The sequence below is a fragment of the Nyctibius grandis genome, chromosome 2 (genome assembly GCF_013368605.1).
Source record: "Nyctibius grandis isolate bNycGra1 chromosome 2, bNycGra1.pri, whole genome shotgun sequence".
Lineage (NCBI taxonomy): Eukaryota > Metazoa > Chordata > Aves > Nyctibiiformes > Nyctibiidae > Nyctibius > Nyctibius grandis.
The window spans coordinates 31,317,535-31,337,216 of NC_090659.1; the positions used below are offsets into that span (position 1 = coordinate 31,317,535).

Sequence of the window (19,682 nt, forward strand, 5' to 3'; positions counted from 1 at the left end):
CATTCCCAAATACATAGCTCAAAGGCATTTCTGGCTTTTCAATATATTGTAAGTAGGTGTAGTTCTGTGTTCCCCTGGAATATCTGTGACTCATTCCTGCTCTTGGGCAGAATAGACCTTTGTGATTGTGCCTCCTCTTTGATTGGTTTTGGGCATAGACGTTTCTCAGAAATAATTTGTCTTTGTTTATAAAGCACATTATATCTTTAAGCTGTTATACAGTTGTATTATTTAAAAGCCAGTATGTCTGTTGATGTCACTTTTACCACTGTCAGATGAGAGCAAAGCACACAGTCCATGGGGAAACATTTTAAGTTATGCTACCTGCTGGCTTACTTGAGCTGCAGACCTGCCACACTCTAGGGGGACAGAATGATGTAATGTGAGGTGAGCACAAAGGCTAATTAAAGGACTAGATTTTTCCTCTTTTGGAGACGTGAAAAAGGCTTATTATATTTCCTCTTTCCGTTGCACTTCATGCAAGAGTCAAATATGATTTATAAAAATTTCTAAACCTAAAAATGTCTAAGTTTAAAGAGTTTTAACCCTGCAGTAACCCCACTCAGTTTTTATGCAGAGCGATGTCAAATGGTAGTTTACTTGTTAATATACAGTACTCTTCTTTATTTGTGAAAATCAGTATTGGTTCTTAAGAGTCAATATGATTGTTTAAAACATTTATCACAGATATTAATCAAACAATAGATTCCCTTATGATAGCAGATACACTCTGTGAAAGCGTCTCAGTCCCATTGACGTCCATGAAACAAAATTAACGTTTTTTACTTCATTGTTTCCTTCAAGAAAGCACATTTTGCTAAAGGGTTTTCCCGATTCACAATTACAAACCTTATGGTTAGTTCTTGACTACTTAATAAAAAGTTTATTTAAAGATTTATAGGAGAATAATGTAGTCATTTCCTCAAGTGTATTTTCCTGAAATGTATTAAGAATTTTTTACCTGTGAGTGCTCATGTTATAAACTGCAGGTGTGATTCTCATTATTAGTTCTGTTAGTTCTGTTAGGTATTTCCTGTACAGAGCATTTCATATGAAATATAATTCAAAGTGTAATGAACCTTTTAATATTGAATTTATAATCTTTCATTAATTTGCATAGAAACTTATTTTTTTTAATAATTAATTTAAATTAATTGGTGAATTTATTATGTAAGAAGCCTGTATAATGCCTGTGTTGTAAAAAGAATTTTCTAATCCCTGGAGTAACATATCTGTTTTCCACTCATGGCATATGACTCTGCTTTTTGCAGTATTGTGTTTTGTGTTACACTGCACTATAATTATCTGCATGTTTTACCTCTATGCTACCTGTAAACAGTATGCGTTCAATATTCTTTCATAAATAGAGAGGAAAATGTTGAAATAAAACAGAGATAACGACCATTTAGATAAATTCAATACAACATGCAAAAGACCCAATGCAATGTGCAACCCACAGGCCAGGTTTCATCTTCATTTTTGTGCAATGAACATTTGGATTCAGACTAATGGAATTTTAAGTTCTCTTTAACAAAAAAAAAGAAAAAGTACTGAGATATGTATACTTTCAGTAGCCTACCAAAACTTCAGATTCCAACCTTACTCATGGTCATTTTAAAAGTAGAGAATGGAAGAAAGACAGTAAAAGGAGCTGTTGCTGGAGGAAGAAAAACGCAAATAGGAAAGAGGAAGGAAAGGCAAGAAAGGAGACAGGTGCCAAAAAGCATGACAGGAATGGAATAGATGAAAGGGAGAAATACAGTTGATATGAAAAGGAGCAGAATGTACCACCGAGCAATGTTAAACATAAAGATGTGGAAATTGATAATAAATACTGATTAAAGCAACTAGGAACTGACTATTTCATATGGACTACTTTCTGCCCTTTAATTTTTACTCATGCATGACTACATCTAGGCTAGATTGTATTTCTGAATTTTCACCTTGGCCTTGATTCTACATTTCAGAAACCTCTGTTTATGTAATTTTGGAAGGAATGCATCTATGCCACTACTAGAAGAGAGTGTTACGATTTAATATATTGGAATTTTTTTGTTATGTGTTAACATGTCAATATCCGTAGGTCCTTATTTTTATTTTCCTTATGATACAACAGTTGCCAGCAGCAGTAGCAAAGTGGTAGCTGTGAGACATATTGGATTTTCCTTGACATCCTGGTAAATCTTGCTTTCAAGGACCATTAGCTATGCTGGTGTGGTCCAATACAGAGCCAGTCAAAGCCTTGCCCCTTGCAGCTCAGTTTTGGAGTTGACCCTGATGTTAATCAACAAAAGGGATCCCTCTCACAGTGAAAATTTAATCATTAACCTTGGATACTTTGCAGCATGCTGACAGTATGTTTGCTCCTTTGAATACAATGTGATTTCAGGTTAAACAAAAGCTGATTATCTCTTTTACATGTTTTTGTAGCTACCTGTAATACACACATGGATGCTGTTGTTGGAAATTTTGTTTTTAAATTGATGAAAACAAGGTCTAGCACTCGATATTTCATTATATATTTACTTACAATAATTTTGTTTCATTTCTCAGACTTTCAAGAGGGATCTGAAAACAAAAGAACCTGTTATCAGGAGTGCGCTTGAGACTGTGCGAATCTTCTTAGCAGAGCAGCCTGTGGAGGGACTGGAGAAGCTCTACCCAGAACCAAGAGGTAATTGAAGAAAGAGCAGGGTAGTAACGCATTGCTGGAAAGACCAGTGATGAACAGTGATGATTAAATAAATTCTGCCAGCTGCTGTGAAAGCATTCCTTTTACACTCCAAGCTGAATGTCAGTATTCAGAAACTAAGCTAAAAATATAGATGAAAGAAGCTCTTAGCGATCCTTCTGAACACTGTGGCACTAAATAGACATGCATATTTATAAGCAGATTTTGAAACTGCCTTTAAACCTTCAGGACCTATCTCTAACTATAGGCCCATTTGAGGTCTGAAAGCTGCAATTTAACCTAAAATTCAGCTTATAGTCTCAGTACTACAGAAGCTCCCAAATCCACTAAATTACAGCAGAAGATTCACAATGATTAACATTTATGTATGTGCAGAACCATTTTGCTGAACCAGGACACAGTTGATAAACTTCTAGCTACACCTTGCATGTTTAAAAATGAGTTTATGTACTTAAATACATATTTTGGTGATCTGTATGGTGGGAAGATTTAAATTTGTTATGAGATTTTCAAATGAGAATACATTAATAAAATAAATTTCACAGGTGTCTTTGGTTATGAATAGATTCTTACTGAGCTTTGAACTTACCCAAAAGGCAAATATTTTTCTTCTAAGACAGAATATGTCTTAAAAGCCTCTTGACTTTCACATTTAGAGTTGTCACCTGAGGAAAGGGCCCACAATGTCACTAAACTTCTCCAAAGGCAAGCAGATGAAGTCAGAACTGAGTGGGATAAGTTGAACCTACAGTCTGCTGATTGGCAAAAGAAGATAGATGATGCTCTTGAAAGACTGCAGGGCCTTCAAGAGGCAATGGATGAACTGGACCTGAAACTACGCCAGGCTGAAGTGTTCAAGGGATCCTGGCAGCCAGTGGGGGATCTGCTAATTGACTCTCTGCAGGATCACTTAGAAAAAGTCAAGGTATGTGTCAGTATACCATTATTTCTGAGTATAAAATAATTGGCTTGTTCATTGTATGAATCCTCAAATAAGGAATTATCTTTTAAGATGAGAAATTGATAGCTTTGTATCATAGTGATTTATATTTAATAAAAAAAGAAAGTACATATAAAGAGTTTTATAATTTCTGCAATTAAAATGGAATTGAATCAACATTGAGAATGTATATTGCTAACACGGGTAAAAAGCACTACAGGAATGTGCAAATATCCTCAGCACACTCACTGTTAACTCAGGAGATGCAGAGTTAACAGTAAAGAAAGTGAAATAGAATAGATATGAGAATATGTGATAATAGTATAGAAAATTAATTCTGTTCTTTATTATACTTTTGTAAGAATGATGAGTACATAATTGTGTCTATACTTGTAGAATTTAAATAATTTAAAGTATATGGTTTTGTTTTGTCATGATGATGGTATTTGCTATCTGTCTTATTTGATAACTAGGCCTCATAATTTAAGGTAGTGAAAAAAAAAAACCCACCATGGAAAAACTGTCATTATTTTCTATAACTTAATGCTTATCTGCTTTCAAGGGTTGTTTCATAAAGTCATTGCTTATTGAGAAACTCATGAGGACTTGTCCTCTTTCAGCATGACTGCCATGGCCAGACTTTATGAATACTGCAGGATTCCTTCAGCTAGAGCACAAAAGAGGCAGTTGCCATTTTGATAAGAACAAAGTGCCTCTGTTCCATTCACATAGATGCGAATCATCAGTCATTTTGAAAGAGACCTGAGCTGACTGTTATTTTATCTAGTAGAATATTAGGATCTAAGGAAGAGGAAATAGAATGACTAATGGCAAGAAAATATGCCTTTAAAAATCAAATATAGTTTATAAAAAAAGTCCATGAGTTTTAATCACACAGTTTTTAATGAGGTCCTGTACAAATATTATACAAGACAAATGAAATACTTGGTAGTTGACGAACAGTTAGCTGCAAAAGTTATTTATCTTCATTAAATTCGTAAATGAACAAATGAAATCTATTTATAAATTATCAGAAAGTGCCTTTTATTGTAGCCATGGGTTTTTTTGTGATTTTGAAGAAGATACTCTGAACAGAAACACTGAATCCCTGATATTAGTGGAAAACAAAGCAAGTCGCTTAATTCTAAAGCTGTGACCATAACTGCTGACGTCATAATTATAGTGCTGAATCCTGTTATGATTTAAAAAAAAAATATCTGTCCTAGAGGACACAAACAAATTCTAACAACAGCCATGACAAAACAGAAATCTTAACCCTCATGAAAATCCAGAGGTACTATCAATCGGTAAATGTCTGTTTATTCCTTCTGAAATGTTACTCCTAGGGCCAGACAGAAACCAAGACTTCTGTTTCAAGATTTAAAATTCAAGATTTTAAATTTGTGATGTATTTACTTAAGATAATTATGAATATAAGCTATCATAAGACCATACCATAATATTATCAGATAAGTGGTAAATGAAAAAATATACAGAATATATTCATACCCTTATAGTCTATAACTTTTCATTTTATATATGGCAATGATAGTCTGCTAGATGCACACACATGGCAATATTGTGCTTTCAGCATCTTCTAAGTGATTATAATTAGCTCAGGTAATATAAGAACACAATAGGCCAAAAGCTGTGTAATATTAACTGTGCGATTAGTACAATAACTGTCCCAAAATGTGCTATCTAGAATGTATGTATTGCTCTAACGAAATGTAATTCCAACATAGATACTGAAAACAAATGCATGTAGTAACTTACATGCTTAGTTAATGTAAGCATGTTTGTGAAACTAATAACTATCAAGAAAGCTGCAATTGTGTCTGCAATTTGAAGGCCTATATAAAACTGTATGGTTTTAGATTTTGTAGGTTTTACCTCAGGTTTTCATATTTATGACGTTCCTATTTTTTCTTAGAGTGAATTCTATTTTAGAAAAGTTCTAAATCAAGGCCAATAATTTATGTAACCCTAAAATAGAGCATATAAATCCATAAAAAGTTTTCAAGTTTGCATTTGCTACACGTGAACTGGTTAGACTATAGTAACTTTGATCTTGATCCTTTATATCCTTAGCATATCTATCTAAAGTGTACAAATATTTAAAATATACTCACAACCCTAGACTTAATTGATGGGTTTAATTTTTCAAAACTTAAAAAAGAGAGTTTAATGTAAATATATTATCTGTGATAGGAGCAATAAGACACGATTTAAGCCCATGTCTATGTTCATAGAATCATAGAATCACAGAATGGTTTGGGTTGGAAGGGATCTTAAAGATCATCTAGTTCCAACCCCCCCTACAATGGGCAGGGACACCTTCCACTAGACCAGGTTGCTCAAAGCCTCATCTAATCTGGCCTTAAACACTGCCAGGGAGGGGGCAGCCACAACTTCTCTGGGCAACCTCTTCCAGTGTCTCACCACCCTCACAGTATAGAAATTCTTCCTAATATCTCATCTAAATCTACCCTCTTGCAGTTTAAAACCATTCCCCCTCGTCCTATCACTACACGCCCTTGTAAAAAGTCTCTCTCCAGCTTTCCTGTAGCCCCTTCAGGTACTGGAAGGCTTCTAGAAGGTCTTCCCGAAGCCTTCTCTTCTCTGTTCTTCTGAACAGCCCCAACTCTCTCAGCCTGTCTTCATAGGACAGGTGCTCCAGCCCTCTGATCATCTTCGTGGCCCTCCTCTGGACTCGCTCCAAAAGCTTACTGTCTTTCTTATGTTGGGGACCCCAGAGCTGGATGCAGTACTCCAGATGGGGTCTCATGAGAGTGGAGTAGAGGGGCAAAAATCACCTCCCTTGACTTGCTGGCCATGCTGCTTTTGATGCAGCCCAGGATACAGTTGGCCTTCTGGGCTACAAGCGCACATTGCCAACTCATGTTGAGCTTCTCATCAACCATCACCCCCAAGTCCTTCTCCTCGGGGCTGCTCTCAATCCATTCTCCACCCAGCCTGTATTTGTGCTTGGGATTGCCCCGACCCATGTGCAGGGCCTTGCACTTGGCCTTGTTGAACTTCATGCAGTTTGCAGGGGCCCAACTCTCAAGCCCATCAAGGTCCCCCTGGATGGCATCCCTTCCCTCCAGTGTGTCGACCGCACCACACATCTTGGTGTCATCGGCAAACTTGTCGAGGGCGCACTCAATCACAGAATCACAGAATCACAGAATGTTAGGGATTGGAAGGGACCTCGAAAGATCGTCTAGTCCAATCCCCCTGCCGGAGCAGGATTACCTAGATCATGTCACACAGGAACGCGTCCAGGTGGGTTTTGAATGTCTCCAGAGAAGGAGACTCCACAACCTCTCTGGGCAGCCTGTTCCAGTGTTCGGTCACCCTCACCGTAAAGAAGTTTTTCCTCATATTTATGTGGAACCTCCTGTGTTCCAGCTTGCACCCATTGCCCCTTGTCCTGTCAAGGGATGCCACTGAGAAGAGCCTGGCTCCATCCTCGTGACACTTGCCCTTTACATATTTAAAAACATTAATGAGGTCACCCCTCAGTCTCCTCTTCTCCAAGCTAAAGAGACCCAGCTCCCTCAGCTTCTCCTCATAAGGGAGATGTTCCACTCCCTTAATCATCTTCGTGGCTCTGCGCTGGACTCTCTCTAGCAGTTCCCTGTCCTTCTTGAACTGAGGGGCCCAGAACTGGACACAATATTCCAGATGCGGCCTCACCAGGGCAGAGTAGAGGGGGAGGAGAACCTCTCTCAACCTGCTAACCACTCCCCTTCTAATACACCCCAGGATGCCATTGGCCTTCTTGGCCACAAGGGCACACTGCTGGCTCATGGTCATCCTGTTGTCCACTAGGACCCCCAGGTCCCTTTCCCCTACGCTGCTCTCCAACAGGTCTGTCCCCAATTTATACTGGTACATGGAGTTATTCTTGCCCAGATGCAGGACTCTACACTTGCCCTTGTTATATTTCATTAAATTTCTCCCCGCCCAACTCTCCAGCCTGTCTAGGTCTCTCTGAGTGGCAGCGCAGCCTTCTGGTGTGTCAGCCACTCCTCTCAGTTTTGTGTCATCAGCGAACTTGCTGACAGTGCACTCTGTTCCCTCATCCAAGTCCTTAATGAATATATTGAATAGTACTGGTCCCAGTACCGACCCTTGAGGGACTCCACTAGATACAGGCCTCCAACTGGACTCTGTCCCATTGACCACCACTCTCTGGCTTCTTTCCTTCAGCCAGTTCACAATCCACCTCACTACCCGATCATCCAGACCACACTTCCCCAGTTTAGCTGCGAGGATGCTGTGGGAGACAGTGTCAAACACTTTACTGAAATCAAGATAGACCATATCCACAGCTTTACCATCATCTATCCACCGGGTTATGTCCTCATAAAAGGCTATCAAGTTGGTTAAGCATGACTTCCCCTTGATGAAGCCATGTTGACTGCCCCTAATGATCCTCTTATCGTTGATATGCCTAGAGACAGCATCAAGGACAAGTTGTTCCATCACCTTTCCAGGGATGGAGGTGAGGCTGACCGGTCTATAGTTACCCGGGTCCTCCTTGCCCTTTTTGAAGACTGGAGTGACATTCGCTTTCCTCCAGTCCTCAGGCACCTCTCCCGTTGCCCACAACTTAGCAAAGATGATGGAGAGTGGCCTAGCAATGACTTCCACCAGCTTCCTCAGCACCCGCGGGCCCATGGATTTATGGACGTCCAGATTGCTTAATTGGTCCCTGACCCAGCCCTCATCAACCAAGACAAACTCCTCCTCTATCCTGACTTCTTCTGGGGCCTCAGGGGTCCGGGGCTTCTCAGGACAGCCTCCAGCAGTATAGACAGAGGCAAAGGCAGCATTCAGTAACTCCACCTTCTTTTTATCCTCTGTCTCCAGGGCACCCACCTCATTCATCAGTGGGCCTACATTGCCTCTAGCATTGGTTTTACCTGCAATGTATTTGAAGAAGCCCTTTCTGTTGTCCTTGACCTCTCTCGCAAGGTTTAATTCCAAGGAGGCCTTAGCTTTCCTCGTTGCCTCCCTACATCCTCTGACAACAGACTTATATACCTCCCAAGTGACCAGCCCCTCCTTCCATGATCTGTACACCCTCTTCTTCCACTTGAGTTTGCCCAGCAGTTCCCTGTTTAACCATGCAGGTCTCCTGGTACCCTTCCTTGACTTCCTACCTGTTGGGATGCTCTGATCTTGAGCTCTGTCCCACTGTCCATGTTGCCGACAAAGATGGTAAACAGGACTGGTCCCACTACCGACCCCGGAGGAATGCCATATGTTGAACATAATTGTTGGATAGTAAGTTCATTTCTGATTTACCCCCCTGTCTTGATAAATTTAGAGGTAACCATTATTACTATCTCAGTAATAATGATCAAATTTACTCAGTTTTTCTCTCCCCCCCCCCCCTCCTTGTTTCGTTGCTTTGAGAGGAAAGTAGTTACTAAACTAAATGCTAGTTTAATGCCTGAAAGTCTTAATAAGATTAAGAAAGATAATATGGGAACATTTACGAAAAAGAGTATGTAGAATTGACTCAAAGCATTAGCCAGGTGAGCGCAGTGCCTACTTTGTGTGTGCTACAGAAATGAAGAACATCATTCCTCATCTAAAGTGGAGATGCAATGATGAGAAGACTGAAATGGCAAGAGAGATTTCTGGTAGAGGGACAAGTGGAGGGAGGGCGAAGAAAGCTCACTGCTCAGCACTGAACTGATTCCTCCTACATCCTAGTTACCTCTTCCAGTCTACAGGCCCAGTCTATAGCTCCAAAACTACAGTAATCCCCTGAAGTGCTGTATGCATATGAGAATGGAAAATTAGTTAAAAACTGTTGTGTAATTCCTAATGTGCAATTTTAAAACTTACCATATAATATTCAAGATTGGAAAAATCATTCAGACATTTGACTCAACTCTGCAGATTTTAGATGCCTTTAATGTCTGTTATTTGGCCTGTATAAACTGGTTTAACACATGCCTGTTTACTGCTGTTTTCTTCTTGCTCCTCTTGGTAATTGATTCACTTAAAGGTTAAATATTTTTCCTTTGCAAATGTTTCAATTAAAAGGTAAATTTGTTGAAGAAGACACAAGTTATATAGCCTTCAGTTAAAAGTTATTAGTAAACAATAAGGTTTTTTCTTTATAAATTATATTATCGGCCAAACATTATCAAATTGATATATTATACATCTCTCATCCTTGCTCTGGTTTTTATCATGTGTATCACAATGAATGATGATATTACAATGTGAGAGAGAGTACCTATTACTGTCTATACATCTAAGCACCCCAAGCACCTTCTGAGCAGATCTTCGAAATATTGGTCACATGTGATTGCATTTCTTGCAAATCCTTCTCCTAATCAGGATCACAGTAGCCTTCTTAAACCTAAACTGATTAATAACTTCCTGGGGAATGAGTTTACCCAGTGTCATTTGTCACTGTTCTCTTTAGTTATAGTTGCTTCTTAAGGTCATGGTGTAACATTGAACTCACAAAATAACTGATCCTTGATCAGTATTAATGGACTATTATTACAGACCCTTCATCTGTATTAATGTACCAATTGGTATTCATCTCTGATTCTGAGGACAAAAGACAATAGTTTCACACACCTACCCCAAAGAATGCAACCTAGACTATAGATGATCTATAATCAAAATATTCTTCAGACTTCTCTGCTGTCCTGTTATTCTCCCTTTTTTTTTCTCTCATATGAGTGATCTTATCTGCAGACTGAAATATAACTTGCTTTCTTAATAACACACATTCTTTCTGTCTCTTCCAAGCATACCTTTCTGTCCATTAAAATCCAAACCACCACTTAACTGTCTTAAATTCAGTTCAAGCCCAAACGAATCTATTAACTGTCCCCTAATGTCCATTGGCTGATTATTTTGATTGTAGCTCAGATCATATTTTAAACATGACCTGGGATTTCTACTTCTCTCTGCAGCAAATTCAACAGATGCTTTCTTCTTGCAATCACTAACAAAATTTTCTCCTTTTCATCAGAATGCTTGGAACACTTAGGTTCACATGAGACCACCACTCAGTTTTTATATTAAGCTTTTTCTGGTATACAATTGATATGCCATCATACCTTCCTCATCCATTCGGTATCTTATTCAAAGACTCATTCCAGGAATTGGCAGCAGAACAACATTGCCTCTCTTTCTTCCCAAAAGACTCTCCTTTGCTCCATAACAACCAAAACCTTGATAATGGTTATGCTGCTAGTGTGCAACAGTCATTACACATCATGCTGATACCTTCTCACTGTTTTGTTGTCTGTCTGTAGTACCCTTAGGATGTTTTAGATTTTGATACTTTTACACTCCGAAAAATTATTTTTTAAACAAGGAGCCACTATTTTGAGATGTTGTGCACAGAATTTTGTGACTGAGAAGGCATTTTAACGGTGTGGTTTACCTGTTACTAAAGGTAGTTCAGCTACTCCGACATACTTATGAGAGCACGATGCAAAGCACTTTCTTATGCCAGTGATATTCTGGCATAAAACTGCTTTAGTTTTGTGTCATACACAACACTGTAAGTGAACAGCAGAGCCTCTAGACTCCATGGGAGATATAACTCCTTTCTGATTTTTTTTTTAATGACTGTAAAATAAAAAAAAAAAAATCCAAGAACAGTCAGTAGTGCCTGTGGTTTCTCTAGTTCAAAATAGAAGCGCATATCTCAAGAACACCTGCCAAATAAAAGCTGAATTGTGTAGTCCTATTTTCAACTAACTCCATTCTGTTATAGAATGATTTGTTCTCCTTCATTGTCACATAAAGAGGTCACCTTGACTCAATATGGTGATTGTTAGCTGTAAGAAACAGAACAGAATTTAGTGTCATAAGTCTTGTATTTTCCTGAAAGCAGTTTTCACAAAAGTCTTAATCCTGCTTCTTAAGAACTGGTTGTTATTCTTGCAGATTCACTTTTACAGTTATGAATAAAGCAGTTATATGGGAAGACTATGAACTTTGCATATAGATTATGGATTTTAATGTATTTAGCATAGCAAGTGTATTCACAAAGGCTTTAAGTATCCTTTTAAATTCTTTTGTCACAGCCTATTTACAATTTTAATACCATTTCTACTAATTATGTTATACAAAACGGTGAAACAAAAGGCAACAAGAAATTCACATGAGTACTGCATAATGAGAACCCTTTTGTTCTGAGATGTCAGGCCTGAATTATATGCTGTTTATTTCAGACTTGTTTCACCATAATTGGCAGTTGTAGCCAATTGTATGTCACTGACAAATGTTCACTGCAAAGTGTCAACCTGAAACTTCTTTCGAATTTGTAAACTGAACAGAGTTTGCAATTATGCATGGATCAGAAATGAACTGATCTGCTCATCATCTACTCCAAAATGACTTTCTATGTGCACTCAATCCTTTTGTCCCTAGTCATCTCCTCTCTAAATGAGACAAAAAGTAAGACAATCCCTTAAGATAATTAGCTAAATTTCAGTTGTGTTCATATGTGGCCATAGAAAGAAAAGACATAGATTTGGCAAGGTTGAAATACCGTGTTATTACAAACACTTTAATACTAAATCAGCAACCTCAATTACCAGACAATGAATGAGCATAGGCAGTTCATTTAGAGGGGAAAAAAAAAAAAGCCTTATATATTCTTCTGTACTTCATTTTGGTACTGTTCAGCTACTGCTGTGCTGAAGAGAGATATTTCAGAACAGTGGACTCTTATAGTGCTATTATGAGGGAACTGTGCTGACAGCTGCCTACAATAGAGATTCTGAGAGCAAAGCGAGTTGTTGAATTTCTAATTTGTGTTCTCATTCATAGAAAAAAAATTCTTTCAAAATTATTTGAAATGCTTAAGTAATTGAAAATTTTCTATCCTTCCTGAAGAAAGAATGATTTTTCTAAGGAATTAGTAGGGGTCACATACAGTGAAATCAATGAATGACACTTAAAACCAAGCCAATAGTCCATATTCATCCACCCCTAGCAATGGACATGTATACTGGACATGAAGAGATCAGTTTGAAATAGATCCATAGAATCTATACAAGAAATAATTACCTGGAAGATGTATTGAATAACCAGAATTTCCAAACAGCTAGATATCAATAGCAGTACTAGATCCATGTTAAAGCAAATTGTGGTCAGATTGTAATGTGATGCCTATGCTCCTGTTAATTTTTTGCTAACATAAAATTAAGCTATACATTAAGTTAATCTAGCAGAGCTCATGCAGTCCAGTCTGCATGTAAAAGTAAGTAACTTGAGATTACACATACAGCAACTTTTGAGATCTTTTTAATTTCCCTTCTTTACTGATATGTTCCTAAAAAGAAAAAAACAATCAACAGCAAAAGACAATATTTATTTTTCATACGGAGGTCTGAATTTATATCAACAGCAAATTACTGCTATTTGAAAGTAAATTAGCTTGCCTGGTATTCTCAGTGCACTTACTTTTGTTCCACTTTTGTAATTTTTTTACATCGCTTGGATATCTTCCTGCATTACTCCAAGCCCAACGCTTTTTTTGTTTCAAATTTCTACCATGTGTAACCACTTTTTTTTTCCATGTGCAACACTGATTAGTTTCACTGCTGTTACAGAAATTTGAGGAGAAAATTTCTGTTTAGCAGAATTTGCACCAGGCAAACCTATGGAAGTAAGTGGCCCTAAAGAATTGTTTCAGCAGTTTCAGTACTCATAGACCAGGATGTATTTTGGCAATTTACAAGCATGACTCCCACTATAGCTATGCGCCCTATTATTCTTAGATTTAAAACCACCAAAAATACTAAAGCATTCCATATACAGAACTTTAGAGTATGAACTAAGATTTGATAAGTATTTTTAAATTGTTTGTACAATTAAAAGATGGTGGCATCCATTGGTTGACAGCTGAATAGGAAACTATTTGCCTGCAGTGTAGGAGATGCAAGTATTAATGTTTTCTTCAGACTACAACTGAAGTAATTACTGTTTCAAATGCTTCTCAAGTTTACCAATTCATACATACGTCATTCTGTGATAGAATCATGCAATAATTATTTATGATGTCTCTTTAGACTACTTTGAAGTGCATATATATTTTTTCAGTTTAATTTGAAGCCACCTCTCACCACCAAAGTCTATAATCAATCTGAATTAAATTGTCCTATTTGCTTTAGGAAGTCTCTTAATAAGTTCTTTGACGGACTCTGTGATTTTTAAAAACTAATACATACTGAATAGCCATTTCGTCCTAACTCATTTGCCAGCTTTCCAAAACCCAAATAATCATCCCTGAGAAAATTAGAGATGATCTCTATAAACAGTTTTTGTATGTGTGAAATATTTGTGGACTAGAGATTGTTCTAAGTAAAATACTATAAAAGGGTGACATGATCTAATGTTGTTCTAGAGGACTTTAAAGTTTTAAATATAAATACGGTCAATAAAAATAGAATTTACAAAATGGCAAAAACTCTGCAGTGACTGTTTTAGTGCTAATATAAACTAAAACATCAGTTGAGTATATCAGAACATAATAAACTTTACTTGAAAATAAAGCAAAATCTTATTTAAATTCACTGGAACACTTTGACATCCTACAGATGTCCTTATTATATATAATATGTTTGTGAATTTAAAACTTTGTGGACTTTGCTATGATGAAAGCAATAGTTGAAGTTTGTTGAATTTGTTAAGGGGTCAAGTTTCAGGATGCAAAACATCAAAGACACTTCAGCAAACTACATTACCTAATTGGTTATACAGCCTGGTATACTGTTTTTACCTTTTTTTAATGTAGTTTTATACAACAGAGAATTTAGTAGGGTTGTTTTCTTGTCACTGTTGGAGGCAGGTTTAATTTTCTAAGGTTTGATTTAAATATGAAATTGAGTTAGAAACCATGGAGTGCTTCATCACGTAGCTGTACCAGCTGAAGTTAGTTCTGCTATGCTGCTTAGCTTGTAAGAGATGAAAGTTACTCAGTTGTGTCCTGTGGTCTCTTAATCTCATTTTAACAGCTATGAATCAATTTATTTTCTCACATGAAAGGAAATATAGTCAGAAGTGGTGATTTAATATGTAATAGTCATGTATTTGCAACTGATACAAATTTAATCTAAAAGTCTCATCTGCCTTATTTTGTTGTCGTGTAATTAGTCACATAAGATTGGAGAGTTTGTTATGGCAATAACTGCGGCAATAGCCCACATCTAAGCCCATTTTAAATATCTGAAGCAAACTATCATTCCTTCTGCTGACTCCTTTTGCAATAAACTATACTTTTCTGATCTCATCTTTAGATGCTACCACTTTAATTACAGTGAATGTTTTATGAAGACTAGATTCCATAGGTTTTTTGTCTATATCAAACTACCTATTTTAAGAGACAGTACAAAATTTTTTTGACATAGAAATAATAAGAAAATGATGAGCGGGCAGAGAAGTGAAACCTTAGTCTTTTAAAATTAAGACTGCCCTTGACCATACTATTTATTGGGAAACAGTAACAAAATTGAGATACATAAACATTAATGTTGCTCTGCTAACAAAGAACAAATAAAAAATGAGTATACTTTAATTAACTTTTTTGGGGAATCACAAAAACTGGTGTGAGAAAGAGCCTCTTATAGACCATTTTGTGAAAGAACCAGCACCCCAGAAAGAGCTGCACCAGATTTCACCCTATTTGTACTAGATTAGTGTTAATTGCATTGACAAAATTATTAATAGAACAGATTAACTATTTTCTCTTTGATTAGGGACCTTTAGGCTAAATTATGTGGTTAACTTTTCCCTGACAGTAAACGCAGAAAAATTCCTGAACTCTAAAGAAGAAAAAAAGTGACTAGTAAAATGTGGAAATCTTTTCTACCTCCCACCCAGTTTGGTGGAACATGCTATTATTAGATCAACAAATTTCATTTAGAGCCAAATTTTTCCATGTATGAACTCACCCTACTGATTCTGCAGACAGAATTTGACTTTTCAAGTATTGGTAATCTCTAATCTTGGTTTCTGATGGCCTGCTGAGAGAGATGACTAATACATGCATAGAGACTTGTCTGTTGTTTTATGCCTATGAAGTTCAGAACTGAGGTCAGACCAGAACATTTCTAAGAGATTGCTCTTTATCAGTTTATCAGAAATAAGAATGGGACTTGAGCTTTTAGAAGGACAATTAAACATTAATGTTTAAGTACCTAAGTGTCATGGTTATTGCAGGGACTCTAGCATTTAACATGGCTTTTTGTTTTAATTTTGCCATATAAACACAGCACATATAGATATTAGTCTGATGATCAAGTATTAACATTCCTGGACATGACATTAAATCAAAAATGCTCTTGAACTGTTGTGATTCCGTTCAAAAGTCTTCTTCTCTAATAATCTGGAAATGTAAATATTTATCCAAAGGAAAAAAAATACAATGCGAGTAACACTTTTCTTTTTACCTTGGGACCATTTTATTCAGGCTTTCCTAAGGGAGCATGGCTCAGGGAGGTGGGTGGCTAAAGGGAGAAAAAGTATATCTAAGGAGTATTTATAACAGAAATCTGATCTGCTATATGTAGTCTGCTATTGAAGCATTTCTACATAAAGCAAAAGGGCATACCAGAAGTGAATATATAACCAGAGACATATATGTTCAGTGAGACACAGGAGGAGGGAAAAGGGAGGAGGAGTGATGGAAATTAATTTTAGTGTTGTTTGCTTTCTGTGAGGAGGCATTTTTTTCCATGAAGAGAAATCTGCCAGTATTATGTTTTTAATGAAATCTTTTCTTAAAACATTGACACTCTTATTCATGGGAATGTATTTTGGTGTTGTAACTATGAAGTGTGCAGATTCTGTAAGGTAATGTTGCTATGACATGGGCAAATCAATGAGCAAAGTAAAATCAATTTATCAAGCTCATATGCTAGTACACAGTAATTATTTAAGGACTGCTTGAAGTAGAGAGTGCAATGAATGTTAGATTGCCTGGGTTGTTTATCAGTGACCCATTGTGCTATACTTTCATCATTTTAATCGTTATATATTTAAAGCCTAATAGAGTTTTATTTCATTTTTTTTGTCCAAGGTTAACCCGTAATAAAACCTTATAATTGCTACTTAGCACTTTTATAGTGCTTCTCATATTCCAGATAGTATGAGTTAATCTTCTCAGCTTCTTTCTGAGACTGCAATAGAAGTAGTATTATCCCCAATTTACAAATAGGGCAATTGAATCAGTGAAACTAATTTGTCCAGACAGTAATGCCACTCAAATTATTTTTATTCTCTTTAGCTTTTACCTGCAAATTGTTTTATTTTAGTTGGGTTTGATTATCCAGAGGTTTAAGAACGACAATTTTCATCAGTTTCAGCAGGAGCCACAGCTACTCATTTCCCAGAGCTGCAGCCTGCTCTGCCTCAAGACATGGCAGGGCAGCCTGCCACCCAGAAGGGTTTCAGCTCGAATGCCTGGGAAGGTGGGCACTGCTGCTGGTGCAGTTTCCCAGCCTGTGTCTGGTACTGCTATAAAAACCCTAGACATGTTTCATTTTTAAAGTTTTATTTAACTGTCTCCCTTTCAGCATTTTATTTTAGTATTATTTCTCCCTAAATTAGCTAAAAAAGTAAATTGTTCTTGCTTATGTTCTCCTAATATCTACTGTTAGAACTGAATTCCCTTGTCTGTCATTGTTGAAGGATGTTCTTATTAGATGTAAGAAGTCTAGGAATTTCCATCTCAGGATTTTGACTTGGGGTTTCACCCACACCCACTCCCCAGACATCATAGCATGGTAGTGAAAAGGTGAAGATGGGAATTACAATATTAATTCAAGAATTGGAAAACATAGCTTTCAGCAAAACACTGGAACAGTCCATCTGACCTGCATTCTTCTGGAAGTTAGAGACTGGATGGACATTAATAACTCCTTTTGGCCTTAAGCTCTATGAAAAACTTTGTTCCCCTCACTAGAGATAGTAATTATCAACTTTATGAGGCTAAACATTATGAAATATTTACATGGTAAATTTAAAGACGTGTTGGCATAGTGTAAGTAATCATGACCTTTCATGTTGGGGAGAGGAGAAAATAAATATTTATTTTAGAATTAAAATAAAGATCTGTATATGCTTGTGGTTAGAAAAGACAGGAAGAGTATTTGAAGCTTCTGGTCTGAATTGTTTTAATGTTGGTTAAGTGTCAGAATACAATCTGTGTCTTAGTAGTGTCTAAACTAAGCTTTTGTATGGCCATACAAGGAATCCATATTTTTCCTCCTGAGCTACACGGTCTGCCCACTGATGTCTGGAAGCTTGAAGCGTTTTGTAATATACAGCTATTGCAATCTTTCTGGTTTAAAATGCTTTCTTTTTTTTTTGTCAGTGAAATACTACATTTACCTTTAAAATACCATGCTGCTTTACAACACAATAGAGATTTACTTTGTAGTAACTATTTGCTGAGGGCAAGGAGAACTCCTGTCTGTGTCTATTACCTGAAAGAGCTTTTGGTGAGGAGCACAGGTTATTGAAATTTTTATGTTTGTATATAACTAATATACATTGTCCACAGGTTAACTGATATAGATAATTTGTTATTAATGTTTTAAAAATAGGTTTGGCTGAGGCTCCACAACCTAAGCATATGTATCTTTTCAAGTGCTTTTAGCTTTAATAATGCTGAATGAAACCATACTAAAGGAAAAATTTCCTTTGTAAAAATTCCTTTATATTTTCTGTGTCTTTTATGTAGTGTGTGTTAGACTTTCAGATTACACTTTGAAATGCTTAAGTTACTCACATTTCCTAGGCACTTCATCTCTTGATTGCCAGGTTGGCTTCTTGGTTGCAAAGTAACTAAGCAACTGACTTTGATTATGTGGAGAAATTGGTGCAGAAGTGTTTATGAACACTTCAGCAGTGATGGGCTCTGCCATGTCATGCTTATAGTTGTTCTAGTAGAGTGAATTACAGGCTAAATTTGCTCACTTACTTTTCCCCCTCCATGGAGGAGAACACAATTTCAGAATAAATGGCAAGACAGTAGCATAGGTTGTACCTGTTCAGGGATCATAAAACTGCGTATCACGTGTTGATTTAAAAAAAAATAAAATCAAGAATTCATAGTAACAGTGTGATACATGTTTCAGGATATGTGCATCTAGTTATTAGTGTGCTTCCATTTATTAAATTAGAGATCCTAATAATTTTTTTTCTAGATATAACATTGCTACAGATCATACCTTTTTCCCTTGAAAGTTCAGAAAAGAAGAAAATACCTGGCATTAGTTAATTTTTCATTTGTTCTATTCAGATTTTAGTATCCTTATTTTTAAGGAAATACTCAGTCTTCCAAACTGTAGGAAATAACTTGAAAAAATAATGTTTTATCAGATTCAGAAATACAGAATTCAGAATGGGATAGGATTTAAAGGACATTCAGTTTTCTTTCTCCTCTGATGTCTTCTATTTGAGCTATTTTTATCCCAGAAGAGGATTTATATTCTATTCTAGTGCATTCTTGCTTGGTCATTTCTGAGTATATAAAAATATATAGGATGGAAAATCAAATCAGCTAAAATCCATTTTGTTTCAACACTCTCTGTCCCCAGGAGCACAAGAATCGAATAAAAATACAGTGTGAGTTTAAAAGGAAGCTAAGTGTAGCATATTGAGCTAGCAGCTGACAATCCCAGGTTTCAATGAAATTTGAATCAGAATACACTAAACTCATCAAAGAAGAAATGGACTCATTTTGAATCGAAAAGATGGTGACTGTTAAGCTGTCCTGGGTAGTGTAGAGGGGTTTCTGGAGGAGAATGGTCATGTAATGAGCCAGAAGTATGAGAGTATGGAGTGAGGGCCTAGCTGCGTGACAAGATTCATGTAGCTAGTGTCAACAAGCCGACCTTGGAGAGATGAGGAAAAACAGTAGCTGAGCAAACAAGAATTGAGGGAGTAGCCGGTGGGAGCCGAACACGGAGTAGAAGAAACAAGAACTGATGGAGCCAATTAAGAAAAGACCAGTGGCAGAGCAGTGACCAATCAACACAT

The 19,682-nt window shown here is 36.8% G+C and overlaps 1 protein-coding gene across 1 annotated transcript in view; it reads left to right on the forward strand.

Annotated features, from left to right (window-relative positions):
- DMD (dystrophin) overlaps positions 1-19,682 on the forward strand; it is a 1,374,504-nt gene that overhangs the window by 1,151,492 nt on the left and 203,330 nt on the right. The window contains 2 exon segments of the mRNA XM_068422827.1: positions 2,554-2,674; positions 3,349-3,617. Coding sequence (XP_068278928.1) covers positions 2,554-2,674; positions 3,349-3,617 — 390 coding nt within the window.